Source organism: Rhinopithecus roxellana, chromosome 2 (genome assembly GCF_007565055.1).
Source record: "Rhinopithecus roxellana isolate Shanxi Qingling chromosome 2, ASM756505v1, whole genome shotgun sequence".
NCBI classification, from domain to species: domain Eukaryota; kingdom Metazoa; phylum Chordata; class Mammalia; order Primates; family Cercopithecidae; genus Rhinopithecus; species Rhinopithecus roxellana.
Window position 1 is genome coordinate 111,110,908 of NC_044550.1, and position 26,884 is coordinate 111,137,791.

A 26,884-nucleotide genomic window follows, 5' to 3' on the forward strand; every position below is an offset into this window, starting at 1 on the left:
GCCCTCAATTCCTTCAGCCCTCAACTCCAGGCTGGTCATTCTCCTGAACTGCAAAGCCACCAACTGCCTTCAAGATATCTGGCTTGGATATTGCACGGGCATCTAAAGCTTAACATGTATAATATGATTTAACATGTCTGTATGTGATCTTCTCCTCCAAACACGCTGCTGTTCAACTTCCTATTTCAACGAATGGTTCCACCATCCACCCCACTCAGCTTCTCAAAGTAGAAACCTGAATGTTATCCTTGACTCCTCGTCTCTTCCTTTTTTCTCCACCTAATCAAGCATCAGCTGCTTTTCTTCATCTCACATCTCTCTTGAATCAGTCTTTCTTTCTCTTTCCCCGAAACTACCCATCAGGCCACCATGGTCCTCTTTTGACAAATTCCTAACAACAGTGTGTTTTCCCAGGTTCCAGTCTTGCCCCAACTATCCATTCTTTACATGTTAGCCAGAGTAACCTTATAGAAACCAAATCTGATCATATCACTTCTCTGGCTAAAATGCTTCCTTTACTTGGTCTCCATTGCCTTCTGAGTAAAGTCACAACTCCCTAACATGGCTTATAGACCTTTCACCATATTCATTTCCTCTGCCTGGAGATCTCTAACCTTCTCTCTTACTTCTTCATATAGCCCTCAATTCCTTCAGCAATCATCTCAGACAACTGTCTCATTAAGCTCCTTGAGGCTCATCTAATTCACTATCCATCCCTACTGTCATATCCCCAGAGCCTGGCACACTTGCTGGCGCCACGTAGGCACTTAATACATTTGCTCAATGAAGGAAAAACTGAATTAAGTTCTTAAAGATTGTTAATTGTAAACAGTTAGAAAGGCTTAGAAGCATTAAGAGAGATGCCCCGTTTTTCGTCTATCATGCTTTCCCTACCCTCAGATACTACGCTAATCCTTGAATTCCTCTTTCTTTTTTACTCCAATAGGTACTTAAAAATGTTCTTGATTAATTGAATATTAAGCAATCCACAGAATTATAAAAAGTATTAGAAGAAATTACATGAAATCCTATGTATAATACTGTCTAATCTCAGAAAGGCTCTATTTAGGAAGACATGTAACCCAGAAGTCATGACTAAAAAGATAAACCTCAGACAAATTTATGTCATATCAACTGAAAACTTCTGCATGCACCATAAATTACAAAGTTAAAAGACAAGTGAAAACCTGGGATAAAATATTTGCAACACACCTAACAAAGAATAAGTGGAATATATAAAGAAGTCCTAAGAGTTAAAAAGAAAGTATCAAGCAGCTCAACAGAAAAAAAAAAAAGAAGGGAAATAAATAAGCAATTAGCAAAAAAAAAAAAAAAAAAAAAAAAAAAAAAAAAAAAAAAAAAGAAATAAATATAAAGATCATCAATCTAGTAATTAGGAAAATGCAAATTAAAATGATAAAAATGGGGTCATTTTCATTCATCAGACAAAATTGATATTTTTCATTTTGTTGAACATTTTTGTTTACTTACAATGACTACATATAGACTATAAACACCCTCAGATTGATGAAGTGTACAGTGGTGAAACCTACTTGCAAAGCAATCGAGCAGTAGCTATCAAAATTAAAAATTAAAATACCTTTTGAACCAGCAAGTACAGCTCTAAAAATCCATCCTAAAGAAATATTTGTACATTTACACAAAGATTTATATGCAGATACACATTCACACCCACACACAAATTCACTACAGATTTGTCTCTATACGAAGAGCAAAAAAATTACAAACAATTAAATTATCAGTGTAGCAGTGGTGACATTAATTAGTATACCATGTTTCTGTTGTAAAGAATGAGATGGGCCTATATGTATGGGCATGAAAATCTCTAAGATATTGTCCTTGGAAGAATCAAATTTAGAACAGTATTTATTTAAGTTTAATAACATAAATGTGCATATGAATTCACTGAGGAAAAAGTAGAAAGATGCTCACCAAGTTACCGATGGTGGCTAACTCTTCTGACAATGAGAGTGTAGTTATCTGCATACTAGGACTACTAATAATACCCCTTGCCTTAATGCAGGGGTTCTTAACCTGGAGAGACGTGGAGCCTGGAGGCCTGTTTCTAAAGAGATGCCATGCAGTGCCCACGTCTACATTCTTAAGCTTCAGGTGGCAGCTGATGGCCATAGGTGTAAAACAGAGGGGAGACTTTTAGGCCGGGCGTGGTGGCTCATGCTTGTAATCCCAGCACTCTGGCAGGCCTAGGTGGGTGGATCACCTGAGGTCAGGAGTTCGAGGACAGCTTGGCCAATGTGGTGAAACCCCGTCTCTATTAAAAATACAAAAATTAGATGGGCCTGGTGGCGAGCGCCTGTAATTCCAGTTACAGGAAAATTGCTTGAACCCGGGAGGCAGAGGTTGCAGTGAGCTGAGACTGCACTATTGCACTCCAGCCTGGGCAACAAGAGCGAGACTCCGTCTCAAAAAAAAGAGGGGAGACTTTTAGTGACAACCCGTGTGGCTCTGATTTTCCTCTTCTTCTAAAACCCAGTAAGATGCAGTGGTTAAACCTTATGTTCCTTGAGTTCTAGCAGGAAGCTACTGAAGTCCTTTGCTTTACAGGGCATAAGCTGGATTTTTCCCCCCAGAATGGGATTCACTATCCTCTAAAAATTCTGTGGATAGACAAAGGGTTCAGAGTAACCTACATCTCCTCCTTCCTTTAGATAGGATCCAGCAGAGTCTTTCAAACTAACAGTAATTCTCCCCCAAACCATCATCTACCTGAATCATACAGCATAATGCTCTAAGACTCTGAGCACCACTCTATGTCTGATAATATCTGGATTCATTTTGGGAAATACTTGTGATCTCTTGTAATTTTTTCTTTTTTTTTTTAAACTCCCTCTCCCCCGCTTCCTTTCCAGTGCTGTTTCCTGCCATTTCATTATTTTTTACTTTTAAATCTGTTTTTAGAGAACGTAATAGTCCATCTTCCTGCAAGATTTTTAAAAATTCTATTTTCAAACGTTTCCTTATTTTCATTTAGCAATCTACAAATACAGATCTCTCCATTCATTACACTCATTCTCATGTTTATATTAATACTTCATCCATTTGTTTTCAATCCTTCACTCCCCTTTTCTACTGATAGCACATTCCTACTTTTCCTTGCAGTTTGTTTTGTGTGTGTGTGTGTGTGTGTGTGTGTGTGTGTGACACGGCCTCACTCTTTTACCAAGGCTGGAGTGCAGTGTCGCTATCATGGCTCACTGAAGCTTTGACCTCCCCAGGCTCAGGTAATCCTTCCACCTCAGCCTCCTGAGTAGCTGGGACTACAGGCATGTGCCACCATGCCCGGCTGATTTTTATATTTTTTGTAGAGATGGGGTCTTGCTATGTTGGCCAGGTTGATACCAAACTCCTGGGCTCAAGTAATCCACCCACCTCAGCCTCCCTAAGTGGTAGGATTATAGGTATGAGCCACTGCACTCAGCTGTCTTGCAGTTTGAATTGTAGTTTTGCTTCTTTTGCTTATTCATCTAATTATTTATTTATTATTTCTATCTTTCTTATTTTTGAATAACCTCAGTTGACTTATACTTTCTTCTCAACTGTCATCAGCCCCTACAGACTTGGAAAAAAATAGCCTGTTTTAGGTATATCTTCCTGATATACCCCAACAAAGTAATAATCCTAAAGGATAAAAGATAACTCTAGGCCTGGTGCAGTGGCTCACACCTGTAATCCCAGCACTTCAGGAGGCTGAGAGGGGTGGATCACGAGGTCAGGAGTTCAAGACCATTCTGGCCAACATAGTGAAACACTGTCTCTACTAAAAATGCAAAAATTAGGCCGGGCGCGGTGGCTCAAGCCTGTAATCCCAGCACTTTGGGAGGCCGAGACGGGCGGATCACGAGGTCAGGAGTTCGAGACCATCCTGGCTAACACGGTGAAACCCCGTCTCTACTAAAAAATACAAAAAGCTAGCTGGGCGAGGTGGCTGGCGCCTGTAGTCCCAGCTACTTGGGAGGCTGAGGCAGGAGAATGGCGTAAACCTGGGAGGTGGAGCTTGCAGTGAGCTGAGATCCGGCCACTGCACTCCAGGCCGGGGGACAGAGCGAGACTCTGTCTCAAAAAAAAAAAAAAAAAAAAAATACAAAAATTAGCTGGGCGTGGTGGCGGGTGCCTATAATCCCAGCTACTCGGGAGGCTGAGGCAGGAGAATCACTTGAACCTGGGAGGTGGAGGTTGCAGTGAGCCGAGATAGCGCCACTGCACTCCAGCCTGGGAGACAGAGCGAGACTCTGTCTCAAAAAAAAAAAAAAAAAAAAAAAAAAAAGAAAAAAGAGAACTCTATTTGTTCACTGGTATTCTTCTTGGAAGGAGTTATGCTTTGGTATTCCATCGTTCTTGCAAAAAGTTTAGTATGAACCTTTTAAAGTCATTCTTGTGCCCTCAACCAGCCAGTCTCCAGGATAGGGCTTGAGTCTCATGCTTCAGGTACCCACAGGGGAGCTGGCCACTGCAGGACGAGACAGGGATGCAAGGTGTCAAAGGAAACTGACTGGATCTCCCTCTGGAGAAGATAGGAGCATGGTAACGACTGCCAGGGACAATGCATTATGGAGAAATCATCTTGTTAAAAAAGGATCTTAAGTTTCCATAGAGCTAGAATTATCTCTGGCAAGCGATTGCCTTTTGGTGCTTGCATAGTGAGACCATCATTTGGAGAGCTATTTAAAGTCAAGCAACCCCTTGCTGAATGAGAGTCTTCACAGCAGGCTAAATAAAAGCAATGATGCTTTTAAAAGTATATGGGGAGAATGAGATAGCTGCTTGCTAATCTTGGGCACAAAAAGCACATCAGAGGTTCAGCACTGGTATTCTTGTCAAGTCAAAAGGCTATACCTTGGCAAGGAAGGAGGAGACAGAGAAAAGATTCCTTCTGAAAGTGACAGTCCATCAGCATATGAACGAGTTCCTGCAGTACACGGTCTGACTGTACTAACGCTGAATGCTATGGAGAGCTATTCTTATTCCTATAGTAGACTGTTTTTCTGCCTGCCCAGCATCCAAGCCCCTTTCTTCTGGTGATAGCACTTCAGTTTTCCTTTAGGCAGGTGACTTAATTCAGACCAATGAGAGTCAGGCTCAGGCCCAGGCCCAGGCCCAGGCCACACATAACCATGAGGAAAGGTGCCTTCTTTGTGGTGGAGTTATTAGGAAGAGAAGTGTAGACTCAGAGCTAGTGTTGGCCTTTTTGGGGGAAGAGACGGCTTGAGAATGATTCTAAGGTAGAAGAAAGCAGAGTTAACAAAAGAATATATCTAAGGTTCTGGTGTCATCATTTGAACACCTGGGTGGAACTGTATCTGAATTTTTTAGTGATATAAGCTAATAATTTTTTATTATATAAAAATTATTATATAAAAATAATGTTTGAGTTCAACTTCTCACATGTGCGACCAGGGTCTTTCCTGGTACGAATGGTCGAGGGGTCGAGTAGAACCTTCAAAAAAGAGGTTTTCCTGTTGAGAGGAGTGGAAGTCTGTGGGAGGGCTCCCTGTGAGACACCGTAGACTTCAATGCGAATGGCCGGTGAACAGAGGTACTCGAGGAACTGAAGACTGTGGTGGACTGTCTTAAACCCCACTCCAGATTGCACGTCCTTCAGGAGTGAGCAGCTCCCACCTCTTCACCTTCCTATTCTCTGGTCTCAGCAACTTCATGATCAGAGTGTTTTGGGATATGAGCAACAAATGGCTCAATTTAGGGGACTGTTGTCTTTATAAGTAAAGTTGGAGTTGAAGAAGAAAGATTTACAAGCCATTTGTAGATACTGGTGATCATTTGCTTTAAAAGCTCTCTCAACTAGGATAGGACAGCAACTAGTTGCTCCCAAAATGTCTGCGTGCCCCATCTGGTGAGGTTATCCACAATTATCTGGTCCAGTAAGAATTGTTTCTGATTTCCACAGTGTGATTTAAAACTCTAGTAATCCATTGCTTGCCTTTGTCAAAATGATCTGCTCCCAAAGCCCCTATTTAGTACTTGGAGCCGGATTTGAGAAGCAGATGAGGGGGATACCTTGTTGATTTCAGAGAGAGTGGAGATCTTTGTCAGGGCCCTTATTATGGGTAACAGATTGCCCTTAGCTCTGAAAAGCTACAGTCACCCAGCACACATGACAGCTGTTTGTTTGAAAAGAAACAAGGGCCTATTGGAAAGCAGCACAGGTGTTAAAAGTGGCTGAAGATAAGTTGCCCCATCTACGTTCTTCCTATTTCTCATAAAGAATTCCCTTCTAAAGCAGCTTTTTACAGATAAAGGGGAACAGACATACATAAAGGCAAGGAGGAACACCTATTTAGGGAGATTCAGCTGTTTAAAATCTTTGGCATTCAACAGCGGTGATGGGGCAAACCTGACTGGCTGAAGTAAAATTTTGCAAGGGAAGGAAGATGCTTGGCTTAAGAAGATATTTCAAGATCTCCCTGTATGATGGATGTCTTTTCTAAAATTTTTTGATATTTCTTCTTTAGTTCCGGGAATGGTACACAACTTCCTTTGCTCTTCTTTTACAAACACTGTGTTCTATAAAATTCCTCAAACTATAGTAGCTATTTATTGGAAGTATTCAATTTCTGACTAGGGCCACACTAGACTCTTCACCCCCTCCTCCTGAGTTACGTAATATGCTAAATCAAGTTACTTAGCTACTCTCTGGATAAGTCACCATTTTGATACCAAACTTACACAATGGATCTATAACACTACAGTCAGTCACCATATATCCTAGAATTTCAGTCTAATAAAATCCAGTCTAGGTCTAAATAAGGACTGGATTTATAGTTCTTAAACACTCTGTTAGACTGTCTTCATATAATTGACATCCTTCATTGCCATCTTTCGTGTGTTGATTTGGGGTTTGGTGTGAAAAATACTGTTTTTATACATGTAGCTTATGCTTAAGTTCAAAGAACCCGCTGACTTAGGTTATAAAGCATCCAGGTTACAATCTCAGGGCATAAGAAGGCTGGCACTGAGATTTCTTCTTAGAAGATCAGCAAAATTAGGTTAGGGGCAGGAATACAAATTATGTGAGATAAGCAGAGAATCCGCAGGAGGTCTTCTGTCAGCTCAGATTTCCCCTCCGAGAGGGGAGCCTAGCGATAGCATAGTTTCATCTAATCAGAATAAACAAAGGGGAATGAGGCCAATTCACAGTTGATAAATGTTGAGGAAAAGGAAAAACCTCTTTAGCTGATAACAATACTAAAGAGTTGATTAGCCCCTAAATTAGTTGGCAGTGTCTCCGCAGACTTGGTCCTGCAGCCCGCTTCCCTCTGAGAGACTCTGTAACCTCCTCAATGCAATCTTCTCTTAGAAGTAAAATCTGAACTATAAGATCAAGGAGAAAGAGAAGCTCTCCTTCCTCCCTAGGCAATAGCAACAATGGAGTAGGGGGTTCTTTGGGGGAAAGTAATGAAGACAGGTGCCATCTGTACTGTGGTTTTGAGAGGATGAATGCTGCCATGTCTATAAAGCACACGGTTAAGAGAAGTCAGGGGCAACAAGGTATTACTAAGCAGGAAAAGCTGTGAAGGCTAGGGGCCACCTAAATCTATCAGGAGCGGAAAGGAAAGGCTTTAGCTCAGAATTTGCGGCTCAAGTTTCTTGACAGTCCGAGAGAAAACAGTGAATAGTCTGCTAGAAACTAAAGGAGAGAATTGCAGCGCCTTGTCAGAAGGATAAGGCACAAATAACATTTGCTTTGAGAATGACTGTCAGCCCAGGCTTGTGTGTGTATATCTGTGTGTGTGTGTGTGTGTGTGTGTGTGTGTGTGTTTTGGGTTGGAAGGGAGGTTGGGGGGTTGGTTCTGGTCATTCTGTTTCCTACAGAATAGTAGTTGAGACCCTCTATAGGTATAGAAAGGTAAAGGCTATTCAAGCTTCTCTAACAACCTTCTATGAAGTTCACTTAGTCGAGATGAGCACTTTTGAAAGCAAAAGAAGGAAAACTGGATAATACTAGCTGCTACTTAGAGCAGGCTCTGTGTCTGGCAATATGCTACATACTTCACATGCATTTTCTCAATCCTTTCAAAAACTCTTTTATTGCTACTTTATAGATGCAACAATTGAGGTTAAAGTGATTACAAATTTTGTCTGAGGTCACATAATTACTACATGGTTCAGTGAAGATCTGTGTGCTCCAAAACCTACACTCTAACCAATGCTTTATCGTACATGTGTGCAGTCTCAAAACGAGCAGGGAGAATGGCTGGGACTGGTGGAGTGGTAGGGGAACACAACCTAACCCACAGGGCAAGTGTCCATGGAGCCCGGAGAGGAACTACAGCCCTCCTAAAAATGCAGTGCTAAAGCTATGTCAAAACTGAACAGCTGACTGGGAGCGGGGGCTCACGCCTGTAATCCCAGCACTTTGGAGGCTGAGGTGGGCGAATCACCTGAGGTTGGGAGTTCGGGACCAGCCTGACCAACATGGAGAAACCTTGTCTCTATTAAAGACACAAAATTAGCCAGGCGTGGTGGCTCATGCCTGTAATCCCAGCCACTTAGGAGGCTGAGGCAGGAGAATCACTTGAACCCAGGAGGCAAAGGTTGTGGTGAGCCGAGATCACGCCATTGCAGTCCAGCCTGGGCAACAAGAGTGAAACTCCATCTCAGAAAACAAAATAAAGCTGGGCTTGGTGGCTCACGCCTGTAATCCTAACACTTCGGGAGGCCGAGGTGGGCAGATCACGAGGTCAGGAGATCAAGACCACGGTGAAACCCCGTCTCTACTAAAAATGCAAAAAATTAGCCAGGTGCAGTGGGCCTGGCCTGTAGTCCCAGCTACTCGGGAGGCTGAGGCAGGAGAACGGTGTGAACCCGGGAGGCGGAGCTTGCAGTGAGCCGAGATGGCGCCACTGCACTCCAGCCTGGGCGACAGAGCGAGACTCCGTCTCAAAACAAAACAAAACAGAACAGCTATCAGAGCCAACTATTCCATCACTGGAGAGGTAATCACCAACTCTCACTCTATTCCCTGAAATTAAAGTAGAGTACATGGAGGCCGAGCTTAGTGGGGAAAATAATTATTCTTAACCAAGGGCTTCAACTAGGTGGAATCTCACCATCTTTTTAACCAAGCATCAAGTTAAGGATAAAATGTCACTAGAGTACAGCTTCCAGGGGACTGTTCTCTGTTACTGTTTTGTTTTTTTCCATCCATGCCTTTCAACAGAAGAGGCTGGAACATTCTTTGCATCTTTTGGAATGTTAGTTATTAAAACACTGCTTTGGAGCTCCCAATTCACAGAGCCCTAAATACTGTGGTTGAGGAGAAGAGTCACCTGGGGACCAGGAAAAGCAACAGAGAACAATGGACATTATGCAGTAGCTTGGTTACCTTGCCTTTTCCCTGAACGATAATAATCTTGCATTTGTTTCAGGAAAAATGGAGAGCAAACTCATTCTATCAGCACTCATACATTTTTCAATCAATCGAATCTATGGGGATCACAGTTTTTTTTTTGGCAACGGATATCTATGTACTCACTGTCACTTATGAACCTGTGCTCTGGCACAGACTCGTGTTCATGCTCAGCATTTCTTACCTCCTTCATTGTCCTTGCTATCTGTGCAGAGAGTCTCCATGGCTACATCACAGCCCGCTCCTCTCCAACCAGGCTGGCACACACAATGCCAGCCATTTTGGTCCAGGGTACATCTTCCATTGCTGTTGCACAGACCAGGACAACCCTCTGTCGAGACAAAGAAGGAAAGCACCAGTGATTTGAGTATTGAGTTTTTGTACCTAAAATAAACAGATAAGGGACACTTAGTGGGAACAGGCCTTTATAAACAGCACAAATACTGTAATTGCACATGGATAGAAACAGCAACATTATCTATACAATCTAATTCTTATCCAAGTGGCATCTTTGATTGGCCTGACCCTTGAGACACCACTTACCTGTGCAGAACAGAAATACATGCAACGATCCACTCAATAGTTGCAGGCCAGACAAAATTAACTTACATTTTTTTCTCTTTAGCAAAGCAACAAGGTATATTGTGTGGTGTGGAAAAGCATCTCAAAATAATTTCAGAATCCCTTGTCTAGATTTGTAATCTGTTTTAAACATTACTGGTCATTTATCAGGACATGCCTTCTTAAAACACCTTGTTGCTTAAAAAAATTCCCTCAAGCTCCAAAAGCATGAAAGTGGGTATAAGGATATGAATGATGTTAAAAAGAGAACATTAATTTTATCTGGCCTCAGAGTTGCCGTATATTCATGTGAAATTACAGTGCATTAAATAATTGCACAAAGTATAGGCCAGTATTAATGACTATACTTTATGCCAAGAGTACATTCCTTGTCACAGAATAAGCAAAGCCCAGGAAATAGTGAAGCAGCTTAGCGTCTATTCTAACAAACATTAGGATTCAGGCTGCATACGGATGGGACAGGACCGACAGGATTTCCAACTAAATGTAATAGCTGTGCATATTGGATTACTTAGGACGGACAAAATGAAATACCATAAGGACCACAATCAAACATTGATAGACTGAACAAAAACACGGTAGTGACGTGCTTCAAGACAGATAGCGAAGAGTGATATTTTGTGACAATCTCCCTAAGGCTTTTATGCTGTTACCTTTATATCCTATCTTGTCTGCTTTTATGGGCAAGGAGGGAAAATTTGGGAAACAATTAAAATAATTTAATATATCCAAAATCTATAATTGTTTCAGTCTAACATGACATTTTAAAAAAACAATTTTTGCCACTTCCTACTGATGATATCTGGCATGCAGCCAACGTGATCTGTTTATGAGGATGACACGGGTAGATTCTGGTGTCCTTGTTTATGAGTGTGATATGACACTGAGAGAAGCAAGGAGAGAAATGCTCTAAAATTCTAAGAATAATTGGCTATTCATCAGATCTCTGTGGACACCGCTATTTATAATTTGGTATAAAACATATTAATAAAAACACTTGCTACAGAAATTGGGGTTTGTTTTACAGCTTCTTATCATTTGAATGCTACTATTGTTCCAGTGACAAAATTTAAGGGAACAATCTGTTTTTAAAGATGTTTATTTTAAGTCTGTGTTAGAAGAATTATTCATATATTGGTGTCCCTCCTCCACTGCGGAACATGAAAAGAAAATATCGTAAAGAGACATTCTGTCTCTTAAGATCAGACTTAACAGAAAGAAGACTATTTTGACTGTCTCTCATGGAAGAGTACAATGAAATAACACTTATGGATACCATCAGGTCAGGAAGAGATTAATTTTGCTGCTTCTTTTCATTCAGACAATTACCGTCTGTATTTATGGATTATTCAATAAATAAAGGGTGAATCTTCTTGATGGATGTGTTTTTTTGTTTTGTTTTTAATGAAAACGCAAGGTTGAATTGCCCCACTGACAAGGAGGTGCGGCAGCTGACTGACTGCACATAAGATTTGGTATATGAAAGCCTGGATATTGCCATGAATATTTTCATATTCTAATGAAAAGCACAAACAAGGAATAGAAAGTAGGTAATCTGAGGAGAAAGGGAAGGGGAATTTTGTCTTCTGAAAAAACTTTTTCCATCTATTTCTACGGTAACTGAAGATGTGAGAATCTGCTGTTTTCTGCTGAACAAGGTTATCAGTTCTTTTTTTTATAGAATGTACAGTATTTTTAGCTTTTAAAAAATAACAAAACATAGATTATGATATCACATATATTTTGAAACATTTAGAAGAAAACCAAAGAAGTTTCCATATGAAATAAACGAGATTTCTCTCAACATGTTAACCAGAATCTTCTTTAGATTGACAATTTCTTATTCTGTGATAAGAGTATTTGTGATTCTTTAGTTTAGAATTTAAAGCTCATTAAGCTGAATTGCCAACAATGAAGATCTTAAAGCAAAAAGAAAGAAAGAAAGAAAGATAGAAAAAAAACCCCAAAACCAAAAAACAGCAAATATACTGTTATCTTCAGTTTCTGGTTCTAGAGAAAACGCTTTTACAAAGGAATGAAATCTGTCATAACCCAAAATTATAAAAATGAGACACAGACATTTAAGTCTCAATACTTTAAATCCAAGGCATTTTACATAATTTAAGTCTGATTTGTAATTTACAAAAATATGCATGGAAAACAGTCTATTGTCAAACCTAGTAATACACGGTTATTTATAGATATACATGTAGATATGTCAACAAAGAGCAAGTATACAGTACCTTTAACTATCTTATCCAAATAGTGAGCTTGGGAAATTAAAAAGGAAAAAAGAACAGACAGACATTTCAGAAGTGTCACATGGGACAAGAAAATTTTCAGAATTTACATGCAAATTGAGTAGTTGCAGCTGACATAAGACTCACATCACACGACAGAGATGCACTTCATATCTCCTAAAAATGCAGTCTATTCATGTTTTTAGCAAATGCAGTCATGATTCCAGGAAATACTCAGCATTTTCAACTAACTGAACTCACACCACTTTTCACAGATTCTTTGGCATGCGCTCCACTCTCGCCATTTTCAACATTCTCCTTTATAATGGCTGAGCAGGACAAATGGAATCAATTCTTTATTCTTAAAGAACTTTGGAAATTTGCAACTATGAGATCTACAAATAATGAAACTTTAAAAGTTAATAAATAAGCAAAAAGAAGAAAGAAATTGAGACTCTTGAGCAAATGTAATATATTGACGTTATATTTGCAAAAGGCACATACAAGTTCTTTAGAAAATGATTACCCAGTATCTCTTGACTGCAAGCCAGATAGACAATGATTTATCACATATATAGCCCATTAGGAAACAGGGACTACTGTAAGATCCTGTTTATTTTCAGAAACCTACCGGAATAGGCTCTTTTTTCTCACAAAAGGTGTGTAGGAACAGTCAGGACTAAGACTGAATCTTTTTCTGTACCTGTACCTGCCCCTGTCCACTTGTTTCATGAGGCTACAATTAGGCTATACCTTTCCCCTTGAACTGAGACATAAATGCCTCCCTCATTGTAGAGACCTAATATATTCTTAATAAGCCTCCCATCTCCTCACTTTGTCAAAATTCATACATCTTTAATGATCTAAAATTGCATTTCAAAGATGCTTATGTTGATTGGTTTTCACTACTGACATATGCAAGTGGTAGCAGAACTCCTAACAGAATGATGGAAACTGTAACTTTCAGTTGGGCCACTCAGGTGTGGTGGTTCTGTCATGTGTGTAAACAAAACTGTATATGGTTCTGACACATCTGTACTGTGTATATGAAAGGATTCTTCACTTTGCCACAGGATTCTATTAGAGGCGTTTGAACTGCATTTAAAAATAAGCATGTTTAGAGCTAATTGGTAATATGATGCAAGGAAAATTACGGTGAAGAAGATATGGTGTTAGGTACTACTCTGAAATTATAATAAAAATAATTTACCTTTAAAAAAATTTATTTATTTATTTATTTATTTATTTATTTATTTATTTATTTTTTGAGACGGAGTCTCGCTCTGTTGCCCAGGCTGGAGTGCAGTAGCGCGATCTCGGCTCACTGCAAGCTCTGCCTCCTGGGTTCACGCCATTCTTCTGCCTCACCCTCCTGAGTAGCTGGGACTGCAGGCGCCCGCCACCATGCCTGGCTAATTTTTTGTATTTTAGTAGAGATGGGGTTTCACTGTGTTAGCCAGGATGGTCTTGATCTCCTGACCTCGTGATCTGCCCACCTCGGCCTCCCAAAGTGCTGGGATTACAGGTGTGAGCCACCACGCCCGGCAATAATTTGCCTTTTAAACATTAAAATAAAAATGTATTATTGCAGAACCATCATATAATTTCTTTATAATTCCTTCTATATGCTATATACTTTACATGCCATATAAACTAGTAGAGCCCTGTAATAGCTCTATTGATGATTTGAACATAAAGAAAGTGCCATCTAGCCGGGCGAGGTGGCGGGCGCCTGTAGTCCCAGCTACTCGGGAGGCTGAGGCAGGAGAATGGCGTGAACCCGGGAGGCGGAGCTTGCAGTGAGCCGAGATCGCGCCACTGCACTCCAGCCTGGGCGACACAGTGAGACTCCGTCTCAAAAAAAAAAAAAAAAAAAAAAAAAAAGAAAGTGCCATCAAAACTTCTGGAGTCTCTGATTCTCATAGGGTAGTATTTCTATGGAAATTCTTAGTTTACAAAAATTAATAACGCTGATCACTGTTAGAGAGTCAACCCTTTGCTTTTACATTAGTCCTGCACAACCAAAATAAAGAACACAACTTAATTCTGATCTGGATTAGCAGTTTTAATGGTGGACAAAATTATTTCTAATCAGCCAATCAGATTATTTTTGCCAAGAGAATCAATTATGCAAAAACTGTAGACTGATTTACAGGTAAAGGTAGGTCTTTGGGTCACCAGAACATCAGAGGTAGAACTCAAAGTAGAAAATACATTTAAAATATACAGCCGGTCAAAAGTAACATAATACTTTAAATATTTGCAACACTTAACACAAGTTTTGCAAAAAACTAAAAACCAACCATAAGAACAAATATCTGTACTGAGAAAGATACCAAGATTTTTCATTTGCATTTTATATCATAGAGAATTGTGAGGCTGAGAGCTTAAAAGTAAGAGACAAAGAAGGAAAAACAGCAAGGAATATTTTGGCATGGAAGAAAATCTTTCTGATAATACCACAAAAACCTGGTTCTAAATAATGAAGAAGTTAAAAGGATATGTCAATATATGAGGTTCAAATAATTATTAAAAGTAATAATTGCAACAATATAAACATCATTATATAAACCACAACAGGAAATAATAAAAAAAGTAGACATGTTGGAAGAAGCCATTAGAAATAATAATCATAAAAATAATACAGTATATTTAAAAATTAATGTACCTAACAATTGCTGAAATGCATATTAGGTTGTAAAAAATTACTTTGAAAACTAACGAGTATGTTCTGACACTAGAGAAAAGTCACTCTTCGATCTACTAAGAAGTTGAAATTTGATTTATAGAATAAAATTCTTATAAAAATGGGTGCTGGACGTATAAAAGGGGGTCCATTACAAAACTATTTTCTGGAGCTGGATAAGGTGGGTCACGCTTGTAATCTCTGCACTTTGGGAGGCTGAGGCAGGAGGATCACTTGAGGTCAGGAGTTCGAGAGCAGCCTGACCAACATGGTGAAACCCCAACTCTACTAAAAACATAGAAATTAGCGGGGTGTGGTGGTGCATGCCTGTGGTTCCAGCTACTTGGGAGGCTGAGGCAGGAGAATTGCTTGAACTCATTAGGCAGAGGTTGCAGTGGGGTGAGATTGTACCACTGCACTCCAGCCTGGGTGACAAAGTGAGACTCAGTCTCAAAATAAAAGAAAACCACAAAAAAACAAAAACACCTCCACTACTTTCTAGAAAAATGCTGCAGTCATAAAATACTTTCCCTGGAGTTTCGATTATTTATCTTGGAAGAAGACCCAGGTGGGACACACGGCACGAGTAGTACCGTAGTTCCTGTGAGATGGCAAGTCTTAATCTTTTTTGGGTCTCAGATCTTTGAGTAAACTGGTGAAAGTTTTGGGTTCTCTTCCCAGAAAAATTCACGTATGTTCACAAACACAACATGCCGCCTTTGATTTCAGCTCTGCCATGAGCCCTGGCTCTGTAATGTACAGATTATGAACACCTGGCTGATGTATTAATGATTCCTAAATTTCTGGCTCTGGCCCAGGTCTCTCTCTCCTAGCTCTGACCAGGTTCAGAATGATCCAGGGTGACACACATGAAGCATTTTGCCATTAGCCTTGCTCACTGTAGGTAATAGGTAATTACACTGTAGGCAAAGTAGGTAATAAAAAAGGCTTCCTTTGTGCCAAATACTGTTCTAAGTGCTTATGTTATTCTCTCATTTCATCTTCACCACAATCCTGTGATGTAGTAACAGTTGAGACGGTAAATACAGATAAGGAAACAGAGGAGAGGAATGATTATCTTGGGCAAGGTAACGCCTTGGCAACCTAGGCTGCCTGGTTCCAGAGCTTGCTCTAAACCACTCTGTCACAATGCCGTCTCTTGGAGATTTAGAAAAAAAGAAAGGTTTGTTTTTGTTTTCTTTTCCCCAGTAGAAAAAATTGATGAAAGGAGCTCAGAACCAGACACTTCATTCTCCAAAGCCACAAGGCAGTTCCACCTTCTTTTACATGTCTTCTACATGGATTCTGTAGGAAAGCACAAGGTAGATCTATAGATTACTTTACATGCCAAGGCTAATCCTTGGCCTTGACTGCCTTTCAAAACACATTCGGATACACAGCCATCCCTGGAACCTAACAAATGAAGCAATCATTCAGGTTTCAAGCCTATGATCCGCAGGTCTTTGGTCTACTTGCTGGTACAGGTAGGCAAAGACTCATGGAAATTTCGAATGTGAAAGAAAAATGTGGCGCACCGAAAATATTTATATTATATATTTAGTCCATAAATGTTCAGTATCAACAAAGCAAATGACCACTGCTGTATTCTTTTCACACATCCTCCCTCTAGGTGCTTCCTTTTAAGAATTCCCCTTTGTATTTCGGGAAAGACGGATGGAGGAGGACACAAGACAATTTGCTCTTTTCTGCACCCCTTAGTGATGCACCTGGACTCTCTGGCCTCTGAGGATGGGCCTTACTCATCTATAGTATTGTCGTATGTTTCATTCCTCCCATCTAGATCAGGAAGGAATGGCATCTTTTCGGAATTCTGTCTTCAGGCCGTTGCCTCATCTGCTTATCTATCAACATTCTGGGCACCCCTCCATCTCTTCTGTTACCTTATTCTTCCTTTTTCCTCCCCCTTCCCCAACACCTCTCTTGGAGAAAGTCTAAGAGTATGCACATCAGAGTACGTGTAACAGGAAAACAACAATCAAGAACTGGCTGTGATGAATTCACTTCTACTAACGGACTCTCTAGGCACAGGTGACTTAATGTGTAAACTGTCCTCATTAGAAGTGTAAATTCTAGGCCATGTAAATCACTGCATTCCCACTGCCTGGCTCACAGCAGGCTCTTTTTCTGTGTTTTTGGATACAGGGTCTCACTCCATCACCCAGGCTGGAATGCACTGGCACAATCACAGCTTGGCTCACTGTAGCCTCAACTTCCCGGGCTTGGGTGATCCTCCCACCTCAGCCTCCCAAGTAGCTGAGACTACAGGCGCACCCCAACCACACCCGGCTAATTTTTCTATTTTTTGTAGAGACGGGGTTTCACCATGTTGCTCAGGCTGGTCTTGAACTCCTGACCTAAAGTGATCTGACTGCCTCGGCTTTCTAACCTGCTAGGATTATAGGCATGAGTCACTGTGCCTGGTCAAAGCAGCGTCTTAACATCCGTTATATAAAATGATCAAATGTACTTTTGGTGGCCTTAGTATATTCTCTATGTGTTTACAGCTTTTGAAGAAATTCTACAAGTAATATAGAGACCATCTTTTGAGAAAGAAGCAAAAGTGAGTAAAACCTCATTTTATACCATTCTCCCCCTGTCCTTCACCCATCTGTTCCTCTCCCCTCCCATGTATTCTAACTATGGACAGTAGTATTCACAATAACTACCATTTATTATGTGCTGAAAACTGCTAAGCATTTAATGTGAATTAACCGGTTTAATTTTCACCACCCTGTGGGGTAACAGGTACATTATTATCTTCCCCTATTTCACCAATGAGGCAACTGAGACACGAGAAATTAGGTAACTTTCCTAAGATCAAAGTGCTAGCAGTGGCAAAGAGGAAGTCCCAACCAGGTCGCCTGACACCAAAATCCATATTCTAAATAAATGTTACAGTTACAACTCAGAAGAACCAGAACTGTGTACCTGTGTAAGGCGGACTGGAAGCATCATCTGTTTATAGATTGGTCAAGGAATTTACTGGAATAAAAAAATCAGACTAAACAACGTGGAAATCGTTAAGTTCCAACACTGACAGTTAAAGGAAATAAGATAAAAACCCGAATGCATTTAAAATACTTATGTGATTACACAGCTTCATAAATGAGAGTACCTTATATAAACTAAAGAAAGCTTTAATGCTGTCATCTGTTCTAAAAAATCCAAAGTTTGGAAAACCAGTGGGTAAGAGAGTAGAACTAGGGATAAAACCAGGAAAAATAAAAACAAGTAAGTTTGAAAAAAACAGAAACCAAAAAGCCCCAAAGACCAGAAGCAGCTGAGTGGATGTACAAATGTTGGACGAGAAATATCTGCTGAGTAGTAGTTCCCAAGAAGGCCGCTCATTTAAAAATGAGGTCTAAGGAGTCTATGTGCCTGTCTGGCTGAGACATGGAATAAGATTAATTCCAAGTTTTCTTCCTTTTACCATCAGGCTGACTCTCGTAAACAAAGAGAAGTAACAAAGGCAAACCAAGTTGGTGATATAGACATCAGGTAGCTCAGAAAGGAAGGTCAAATCTGTGTCACTGTGTACAAGCAGTTGTTGATGTGTATGGCTATGAACTACTCACATTGTTTGGGCTTGGGGGGAGCATATTAAATAGTACCGTCTAATATTTTCACCGGGCTACTGGCTTGAATCCTCGGCACAGCATAGACATCAGATGCGTACATCATAAAATATAGACATATTCTTCACTATGACAATTACTGTGAAGTCCTTGGAGTAGAGGGCAGATTTTTAGTTAGCACTGAGCATTTCATAGTACTTCCAAACACGGACTTAAAAAATGACTCACATTAGTATCTCATTAAAGTTGTAAGTAGGTATCATTCTTAGATTAGTCAAGTACCAATTCCTGCAGGATGACAGAAAAGCTACAGTCTGCAAATAAGTCCATATTAAATCCACTTATTCCAATCAGCAACTGTTTAAATCAGCATGCAAGCTGCATACCCACTGATTTGGTGTTCCTTAATTGGTGTTCATTGCACTGTTTTATTACTGATTACCATATCATAAAGGGTTATGACAGTGATATAAGTTTAAACACCATAAAACAATGACATTTTCTTAAGAGTTTACTCAAGACTCCTTAAAATATGTTCTCTTTTGCCACAGAATTATCAGATTATGGGCAAGCTCAAAAAAAATTATTTCCTATTTAGGAAAGTCAATTAATTTGCATTTTATCAACTAGTAAGTGAGGTGGTGTCAGCAAAAAAAAAAAAGTTTTTTGTATGTGTGTGTGTTTGTATGTGTGTGTGTGCACATGGGATTTAAAGGGATCTGCTCCCCTATAATTGGTAATGCTTTTTCAAAAATTTGCTTCAAATAAATTGTTTTTGAAACTTTGCATATTGTATTCTTTTTATTCTTTTTTACAGTTTGGAAACCTGATGTAAAAATTATCTGAATAAATACACTGCCTCTTACATGCACCTACTCAAGCAAAATACCATACTTCAATTTGGAACAGTATTTATACCAAGGCATTCCAAACGAGTGAAACAATATTTTTTCCTGATTTAAGTCAGCCCAGAAAAATCCAGATTCTATGGAAAAGGTACTTTGAGATAAATCACATTTTATAAAGTCAGCACTGCTGAAAGAGTGCCTTTATAAGCTGCAGAGCTTTGTAGAGATGACTGGTAGAACAGAATTTGGTATTTTCCTTCAATTTAGGATTTCATGCCTGACTATGGACTACATACACATAATGGAAGTAACAGTGGAACACTCAAGGTCCAGACGGCTGGCTCACGGATGCTGGGATGTGCACAGCCTATGCAAAGAGATGCCTTGTGTGCTGTGTGATGGATGGGTTTTGTGGTAGTCTTTGCATGTGGGATGATTTCATTCACTGAACCACAAACATACACGTTAGTAACGCATCTCCTTTATTTTTTATTCCTTGTGTGAGTTTATTGAATGACACAAGCAAAAAACACATTTTAGGATTTCCTAGATTAAAAAAATCAGGTATATTTTAGTATTCCGATTTGGTAATGAAACTAGTCAGAGACAGCTCTTAACATTAATTAAAAAAACTATAATACAACTATACTAGGTGAATATTTGGCTATTTAAGGTTTTGGAAAAATGAAGTTGGTTATAACAATGATTAGAGTGGTGTCTGGATAGTGTTAACAAATCCAATCACAGGAAGCCATAACAGTGATCTACAGATTTGGGCAATATCAATAGGTATAATTTTTGGCCTATAATTGCCACTTTTGTCTATTCATGACATTTAATATTTAAGAAAAATTTCTAGACTAAAACTTTAAAGTATAAAAAATATAATGGGTCTTTCTCATGTCAGTTTTCTTGACCATATCCGGAAAATAATAAACAACACTGCACAATCCTTTTCACTTACCTAGGATACACTACAATTTATTTATGAAAATAGTAAACAAATGGCTGTTCTCAAAGGTGATTTATATAGAAAGTAATTTTTCTTTATTTGTAGGTGAGAGTCTGCAAGGATGTTTACCATTTGTATACACTTTTCTCAGCCTTTTCTCATGAGCTGATGCTGGTGACACAAATAATCTATCCACTTTCTGTTAAGTGTTTTCCATTGGCCAATGTCTACACAGATTCCAGCCTACTAATTTCCAATGACAGAAAAACGGGACATTAATTTAAATTTTGGAAGGAGGTGGGCAGAGTGTTCAATAGCTCACAATGTTCTTAAATCTTCCATAGTATAAACTGATTTTCCTCAAACTATTTTTTACTGTTGTAATTGTTGTTTTTTATTTTGGCAAACTACAAGTTCTATTATCAGCTATCATTTAAAATTTCCTGGATTAAAAAAAGTGGTACTTCATGAAGACATCACCGGCATTATTGTTTTTGCATCTGTTTCTATGACAATTCAATCTTTTGTAACAGGGGCATAGATATTAATTTATTTTCATTACATAAAAATTAATTTTCATCTATTCCACTATACACATACACACAAGAACAATTAAAAAATAATTCAGGAGGCAGGACAGTCTATCTAGGGCTTAAGAGCACAGGCTTGAGCCGGGCGCGGTGGCTCACGGCTGTAATCCCAGCACTTTGGGAGGTCGAGGCGGGCAGATCACGAGGTCAGGAGATTGAGACCATCCTGGCTAACATGGTGAAACCCCATCTCTACTAAAAATACAAAAAATTAGCCAGGTGTGGTGGCGGGCACCTGTAGTCCCAGCTACTTGGGAGGCTGAGGCAGGAGAATGGCATGAACCTGGGAGGCAGAGCTTGCAGTGAGCCGAGATCCCACCACTGCACTCCAGCCTGGGTGACAGAGCAAGACTTTGTCTCAAGAAAAAAAAAAAAAAAAGAAAAAAAGAGTGTGGGCTTGGAAATTGCTCACACGGGTCTGGAGTCTGATTTTGTTGCTTACTAGCTGTGCATTCACAGAAAAGTTACATAACCTTATGGAACCTCAGTTTCTTCAATGGAGATTTTACTCGTTTCTAGCTGAGAATTAAATAACATAATTAATGTAGAACACTTTGCATTGTGCCTTAGCAAATAGTAAATGCTCAATAAATATTAAATATTATCGATTCATCTTATTAATAGGGATAGTTTAAAAAGGACACACTCATGAGGCAACTGGTATTTTTAAAGCGACTATGAAGAAGAAAAAATCTGACTTTGAGGAAAGAAATGTGCGACTGGCAATGATTTGGTTTCATAAGCCCCAGGGTCCATTCTGCCCCATAGCAGCAGGATAAGCCCCTGTACTCTGCCTCCCTAAGCTGTCCTCCTTTTGCTGAGAACTTTCTTTATATGAACTGGCTTGTTCCCAGAGTAGGGACAACTCCATTTTGGAGTCAGGAAGTTTTCTTCTTCCTTGTCTCTCATAAACCCTCTGCTGGTTAGATGCACAATTCCTGGTCAACATGGAGTTCAGCTTTTTGGAATAAAGAACACATCACAGTTTGCCCTTATATATTTTCTGCTCCCTCACTAGTAATTTTATTTGAGCAAGATAAATCAGTATTTTCTTAAAAAGTGTAGGTACTCACACAAATATTCATAGACTCCACTCACAAATTCAGAAATACAAGCCATGTATTTACAATAACTATTTGCAAACTAAGACATTTGAATATCATATTTTACATGCATATCCTTTCCCTTACATTGTGAATTTGCTAAAGCTTTTTCATTATGAAATATACTGAGGAGACAGGATATATATTGCTAACTTTTCATGGCAGAATGGTATAAGTTTATGTGTCACCATTCTCAAATACAGGAGGAAGCCCACCCTTGGCTGAGACAATCCCTTCCAGTAGCTGTGGGTGGCACACAAACATGTAGTCATAATTGCACATCTAGACTTTTACTATGTGGTTTGTTCCTACAGTGGTCACAATTCAGAGGACAACGCTTTTAGAGGCAGGAAAGAGGTAGAGTAAGTGAAATAACCACATAGTTTCCTCTCTGCATTTTATGGCAGCTATATGGTGATTTTTTCCTTATCTATACCAATGTATTGCAGTGGATTACTCATATACGTAACAATCACTACTGGGGACTCATCTTAAAAGTCAAGAGTCGGGCCGGTGCACCGGCTCACACCTGTAATCCCAGCACATTGGGAGGCTAAGGTGGGTGGATCACGACGTCAGGAGCTAGGGACCATCCTGGCTAACACGGCGAAACCCCGTCTCAATTAAAAATACAAAAAAATTAGCCAGGTCTGGTGGCGGGCACCTGTAGTCCCAGCTACTCGTGAGGCTAAGCAGGAGAATTGCTTGAACCCAGAGGCAGAGGTTGCAGTGAGCCGAGATCGTGCCACTGCACTCCAGCCTGGGCGACAGAGCAAGACTCTGTCTCAAAAAAAAAAAAAAAAAAAAAAAGTCAAGAATTGGACTGTATGTGCAAAGTATTATTTAACACCTTATTGTTCAGGTGGGGACTAATGAATGCACACCTTATGTCATTAATTCACAATTAGATTGCTTATGTGTAGCCACATGTTTTCTATGGACACATATGTAAATATTAATTTTGGACAGAATGGTAATCATTCAGCATCATAACAATGAAGCAGCTGTAACCTGTCTGGTGAGCTAAGCGATGGAGCTGCAGGCGAGCTCCACAGGCAGATGGCTTTACCCACCCATGCTTAAAGTTAAAGACTTTTCTAAAAAGAGGTGTTGACAAATCAGAACAACGAGGCATAGTTTTGATGCAAATTGACCAATTTGCAATGTAGATTACCCTAAAAACTAATTTAGTATATAAGAAAAATTAAGCTCTGTTGTTAAAGGAAGACATTATATCACATTTAGATATAGTAGATCCCCCACCAACATAATTATTTACTAATTTCATTCAACCAACAGAGGTTTAATGGAAAAGCAGCTGGCAAAGTATTCACACTGATGGACCTCCTTTGACTGCTCCTTAATTTATCCAAGGCACATGCCTGTTAAATCCCAGAAATGATAGTCATATTTCAGACAGCTGGTTTCCAGCTTCATTAAAGGGGCACTCAAAAAAGAGAGGGTCACTGAACTTATCATGAAGAGCAACAGACAAAAATTGGCTCCAGTCACACCCTCATCTGTGAATACGTTAAATATGAAGGCTGCAGGAAGGCCGTGCCTCTGTATGGACAGACACCATAACCAAACTTGCACTTTAAAATAGGGAGGTGGAAGAGGAACTGTTTTAAGATGAAAAGAGGCTATTTTCAACTTGTCATATTCAAGAAATGGCAAAGATAAATTCTGCCATTGAAAGGATACCAACATACCATGTGCGAAAGGGTAATCCTGCTTCTTAAAATTGTGGGCTTAATTTCTCTACCCTTACGTTAGACTGAATGAAAAGTCCCCAACATTTCATTTACTCCATTAGGTAATAAGGATCTCAGCATATAAGGAAAATTACTTCAAATCCTCATAAACACCTCACTAGCTGCCTTTCACTCTCCAGTTACCTGGCTTACTTTTGGGAAGAATGTGGCATCCTTATAATCTGGAACTTGAGATAATCTTTCTCTTCCTTGTTGATTTCGTGAAATAGCGGACAACATATTATTTTGCACCCGGTTTCACTCTCAAATGCCTTGGATCTAAACTTTTCAATAAAAGGCTTCTGATGAACTTGGCAAGCAGAAGAACGAGCATTTTCCATCTTCATTTCTGGTTAAATTGTATATCCAGTCAACTGAGCTTTAAAACCTCCAATATACTAGGTTTTGGTGGAAATTAAGATCGTAGATGGTTTTTAAAAGATACAAATTAATGAGGTGTTCCAAATGGAAAAAAGATAGTATATTAGTAAAGGAACAAAATGTCAAGTTTCTAATGAAACAGTACAGTACAAATTTGACATATGACTTACTTGGCTTTTATTCAGATACCATGTCTCTCAATAGACTTTTTAAAAAACAACTTATATTGGTTTAAGATGGGACACGTGGTTTCAGAAAGAAAAATGGAAACCACAGGCATGAATACATGAATATATTCATATTTTAAGTTTCTGGCCTGGCATATAACTGCAATTAAAATGAATGGATTCAAAAATTTCCTTGAGATAACAATGCTAATTTATTTTTTTTTATTTTTATTTTTATTTTTTTTTTTGAGACGGAGTCTCGCTCTGTCGCCCGGGCTGGAGTGCAGTGGCCGGATCTCAGCTCACTGCAAGCTCCGCTTCCCGGGTTTACGCCATTCTCCTGCCTCAGCCTCCCAAGTAGCTGGGACTACAGGCGCCAGCCACCTCGCCCAGCTAATTTTTTTGTATTTTTTTAGTAGAGACAGGGTTTCACCGTGTTAGCCAGGATGGTCTCGAACTCCTGACCTCGTGATCCGCCCGTCTCGGCCTCCCAAAGTGCTGGGATTACAGGCGTGAGCCACCGCGCCCGGCCAACAATGCTAATTTATAAGTTGTTTCCCTAAGACACAGAGCCACTACACAGTAAACTATTTTGAGACTTAAAATAACTAGTTAGCAAACCACTAAGTTCATGGTGGGAAACAAATGCAAGGTAAGGGGAAAGGAAGGAATCGGGTGTGCCAAGCCTGAAGAAATCAGGCAGATTTCAATGACATCTAACTCATCAAAAAACAATACAAATCCTCACAGTTTCTTACGTATTGCTCCCAGTCGAGAAAAATCACAACGGGTTTAACTCTCCATTCTTTCTGAAACAGCTGCTGCTTCTAATGCCAGTGGGCCTGCCTTCCAGTGGGCCCTGCAGGAGAAAGCTTAATTTGTCAGGAGCTATTAGGACTCAAGTTAGACCACAGGAGGTAGACTGGAAAGAAATTCCTGCACAAGCAAACACCACAGTCTAGAATTCATTTATCGTATGACCCTAAACAAGCATGTGAAGCGTATTTCTTTGAAAGAACTCTAAATTCTCATCCTCATAGGCTATGTGTAAATTACTTCGGGGGAAACGTATGTTAAATCCAGATGTATTCACCCACAAAGCAGTTATTTTCATTCAGAATTGAGTCTCAGAAGGCCTAAAAATTGTTCCTTTTCTAAAGTATGGAAAAAAAAAAAAAAAACCTAACGTTTCCCAAAACAACATACCTGTCCTAGAAATTTATCTCTTAGTAGCACTGGTACTGCCATCTGATAAGAAACCACGCAGCTTTAGCTGATGACTATGCTGTTGTCTCTCTTTTTTGTGAGGATAAATTACGGCATGAAGGATAGGATGGAGAAAAAGGGAACTCAAGGCCTGATGTCAATGGTGAGAGCTGTTTATCCCTACACTTACTCCCACTGTTAAGGACAGAAACCGAAGCCTTGGGAAATTATTTAGTGGAAAATAAATCACCAGCATGATTGGAGATCACATATCCACATGGCCCTTGGGACTACGACTTTTCCTGACAGTTACGCAGCAAGTCAGGTGTAGAAGTCAGTGCGGAGTCTCACGCACTTCTTTGAGGATGTAATCGGTAATCTGAGTTGTAGATGTAATTCTAACGGGACTTCTGGAGACATTGTATGACTCGCCCAGGAAGGTGAAGGAGATAAGGAAGGAGGGACGCTACAAGGTTACATTTGTAACACACTTCACAAGAAGCTGGTAGAAGACTCCAAATTATTAACACCTTTGAGGCTCTATAGTATACAGACTGTAACAGTAGAAATTGAATTATTTGATAAAACCTTGGCATGTAGTATTTAAGGCTAAACTATGATAGAAACACAGAGTCAAACTTACTAAAGTTTCAAATTTAGGTCACTAAATTGGTTTTTGTTGGTTGATTACTCTCACTCAACAGGCTGCGGAACACTGAGCGAAAGAGAAATTTGGCTCAAAGTGCAGATCTACCATTGCTCTCAATGCTGGCTGCAAGGAAGCAGAACCGCAAGCTCCATGTCCTTTTTGGATGAAATTGGTACATGTAAAGAAAAGCAAATACGAAAGAATGATTTGAAGGACAAATTGCAACATCAGAATAAACCTTATCTTTGTAGTAGTTTAAAAAATACTGAAACAGTAGAGAACACTGACAACCAAACAAAACAGGGCCTCCACCTTTTAGAAAGGTCACAGAAACCAGACATGCATTTGTAGATAAGAGATTAAGTGACCCCAGCCGGGCGCGGTGGCTCAAGCCTGTAATCCCAGCACTTTGGGAGGCCGAGGCGGGCGGATCACAAGGTCAGGAGATCGAGACCATCCTGGCTAACACGGTGAAACCCCGTCTCTACTAAAAAGTACAAAAAACTAGCCGGGCGAGGTGGTGGGCGCCTGTAGTCCCAGCTACTCGGGAGGCTGAGGCAGGAGAATGGCATGAACCTGGGAGGCGGAGCTTGCAGTGAGCTGAGATCCGGCCACTGCACTCCAGCTTGGACGACAGAGCGAGACTCCGTCTCAAAAAAAAAAAAAAAAAAAAAAAAAAAAATAAATAAATAAAATAAAATAAAATTACAAGACTGAGGGGATT

At 39.8% G+C, this 26,884-nt stretch overlaps 1 protein-coding gene across 2 annotated transcripts in view; it reads right to left on the reverse strand.

Annotated features, from left to right (window-relative positions):
- Positions 1 to 26,884, reverse strand: part of TENM3 (teneurin transmembrane protein 3) — a 489,057-nt gene that overhangs the window by 72,344 nt on the left and 389,829 nt on the right. For both annotated transcript variants that reach the window (XM_030924209.1, XM_030924200.1), the window contains exon 12: positions 9,591 to 9,737. In XM_030924209.1, the coding sequence (XP_030780069.1) occupies positions 9,591 to 9,737 (147 nt within the window). The remainder of the gene's footprint in view (positions 1 to 9,590; positions 9,738 to 26,884) is intronic.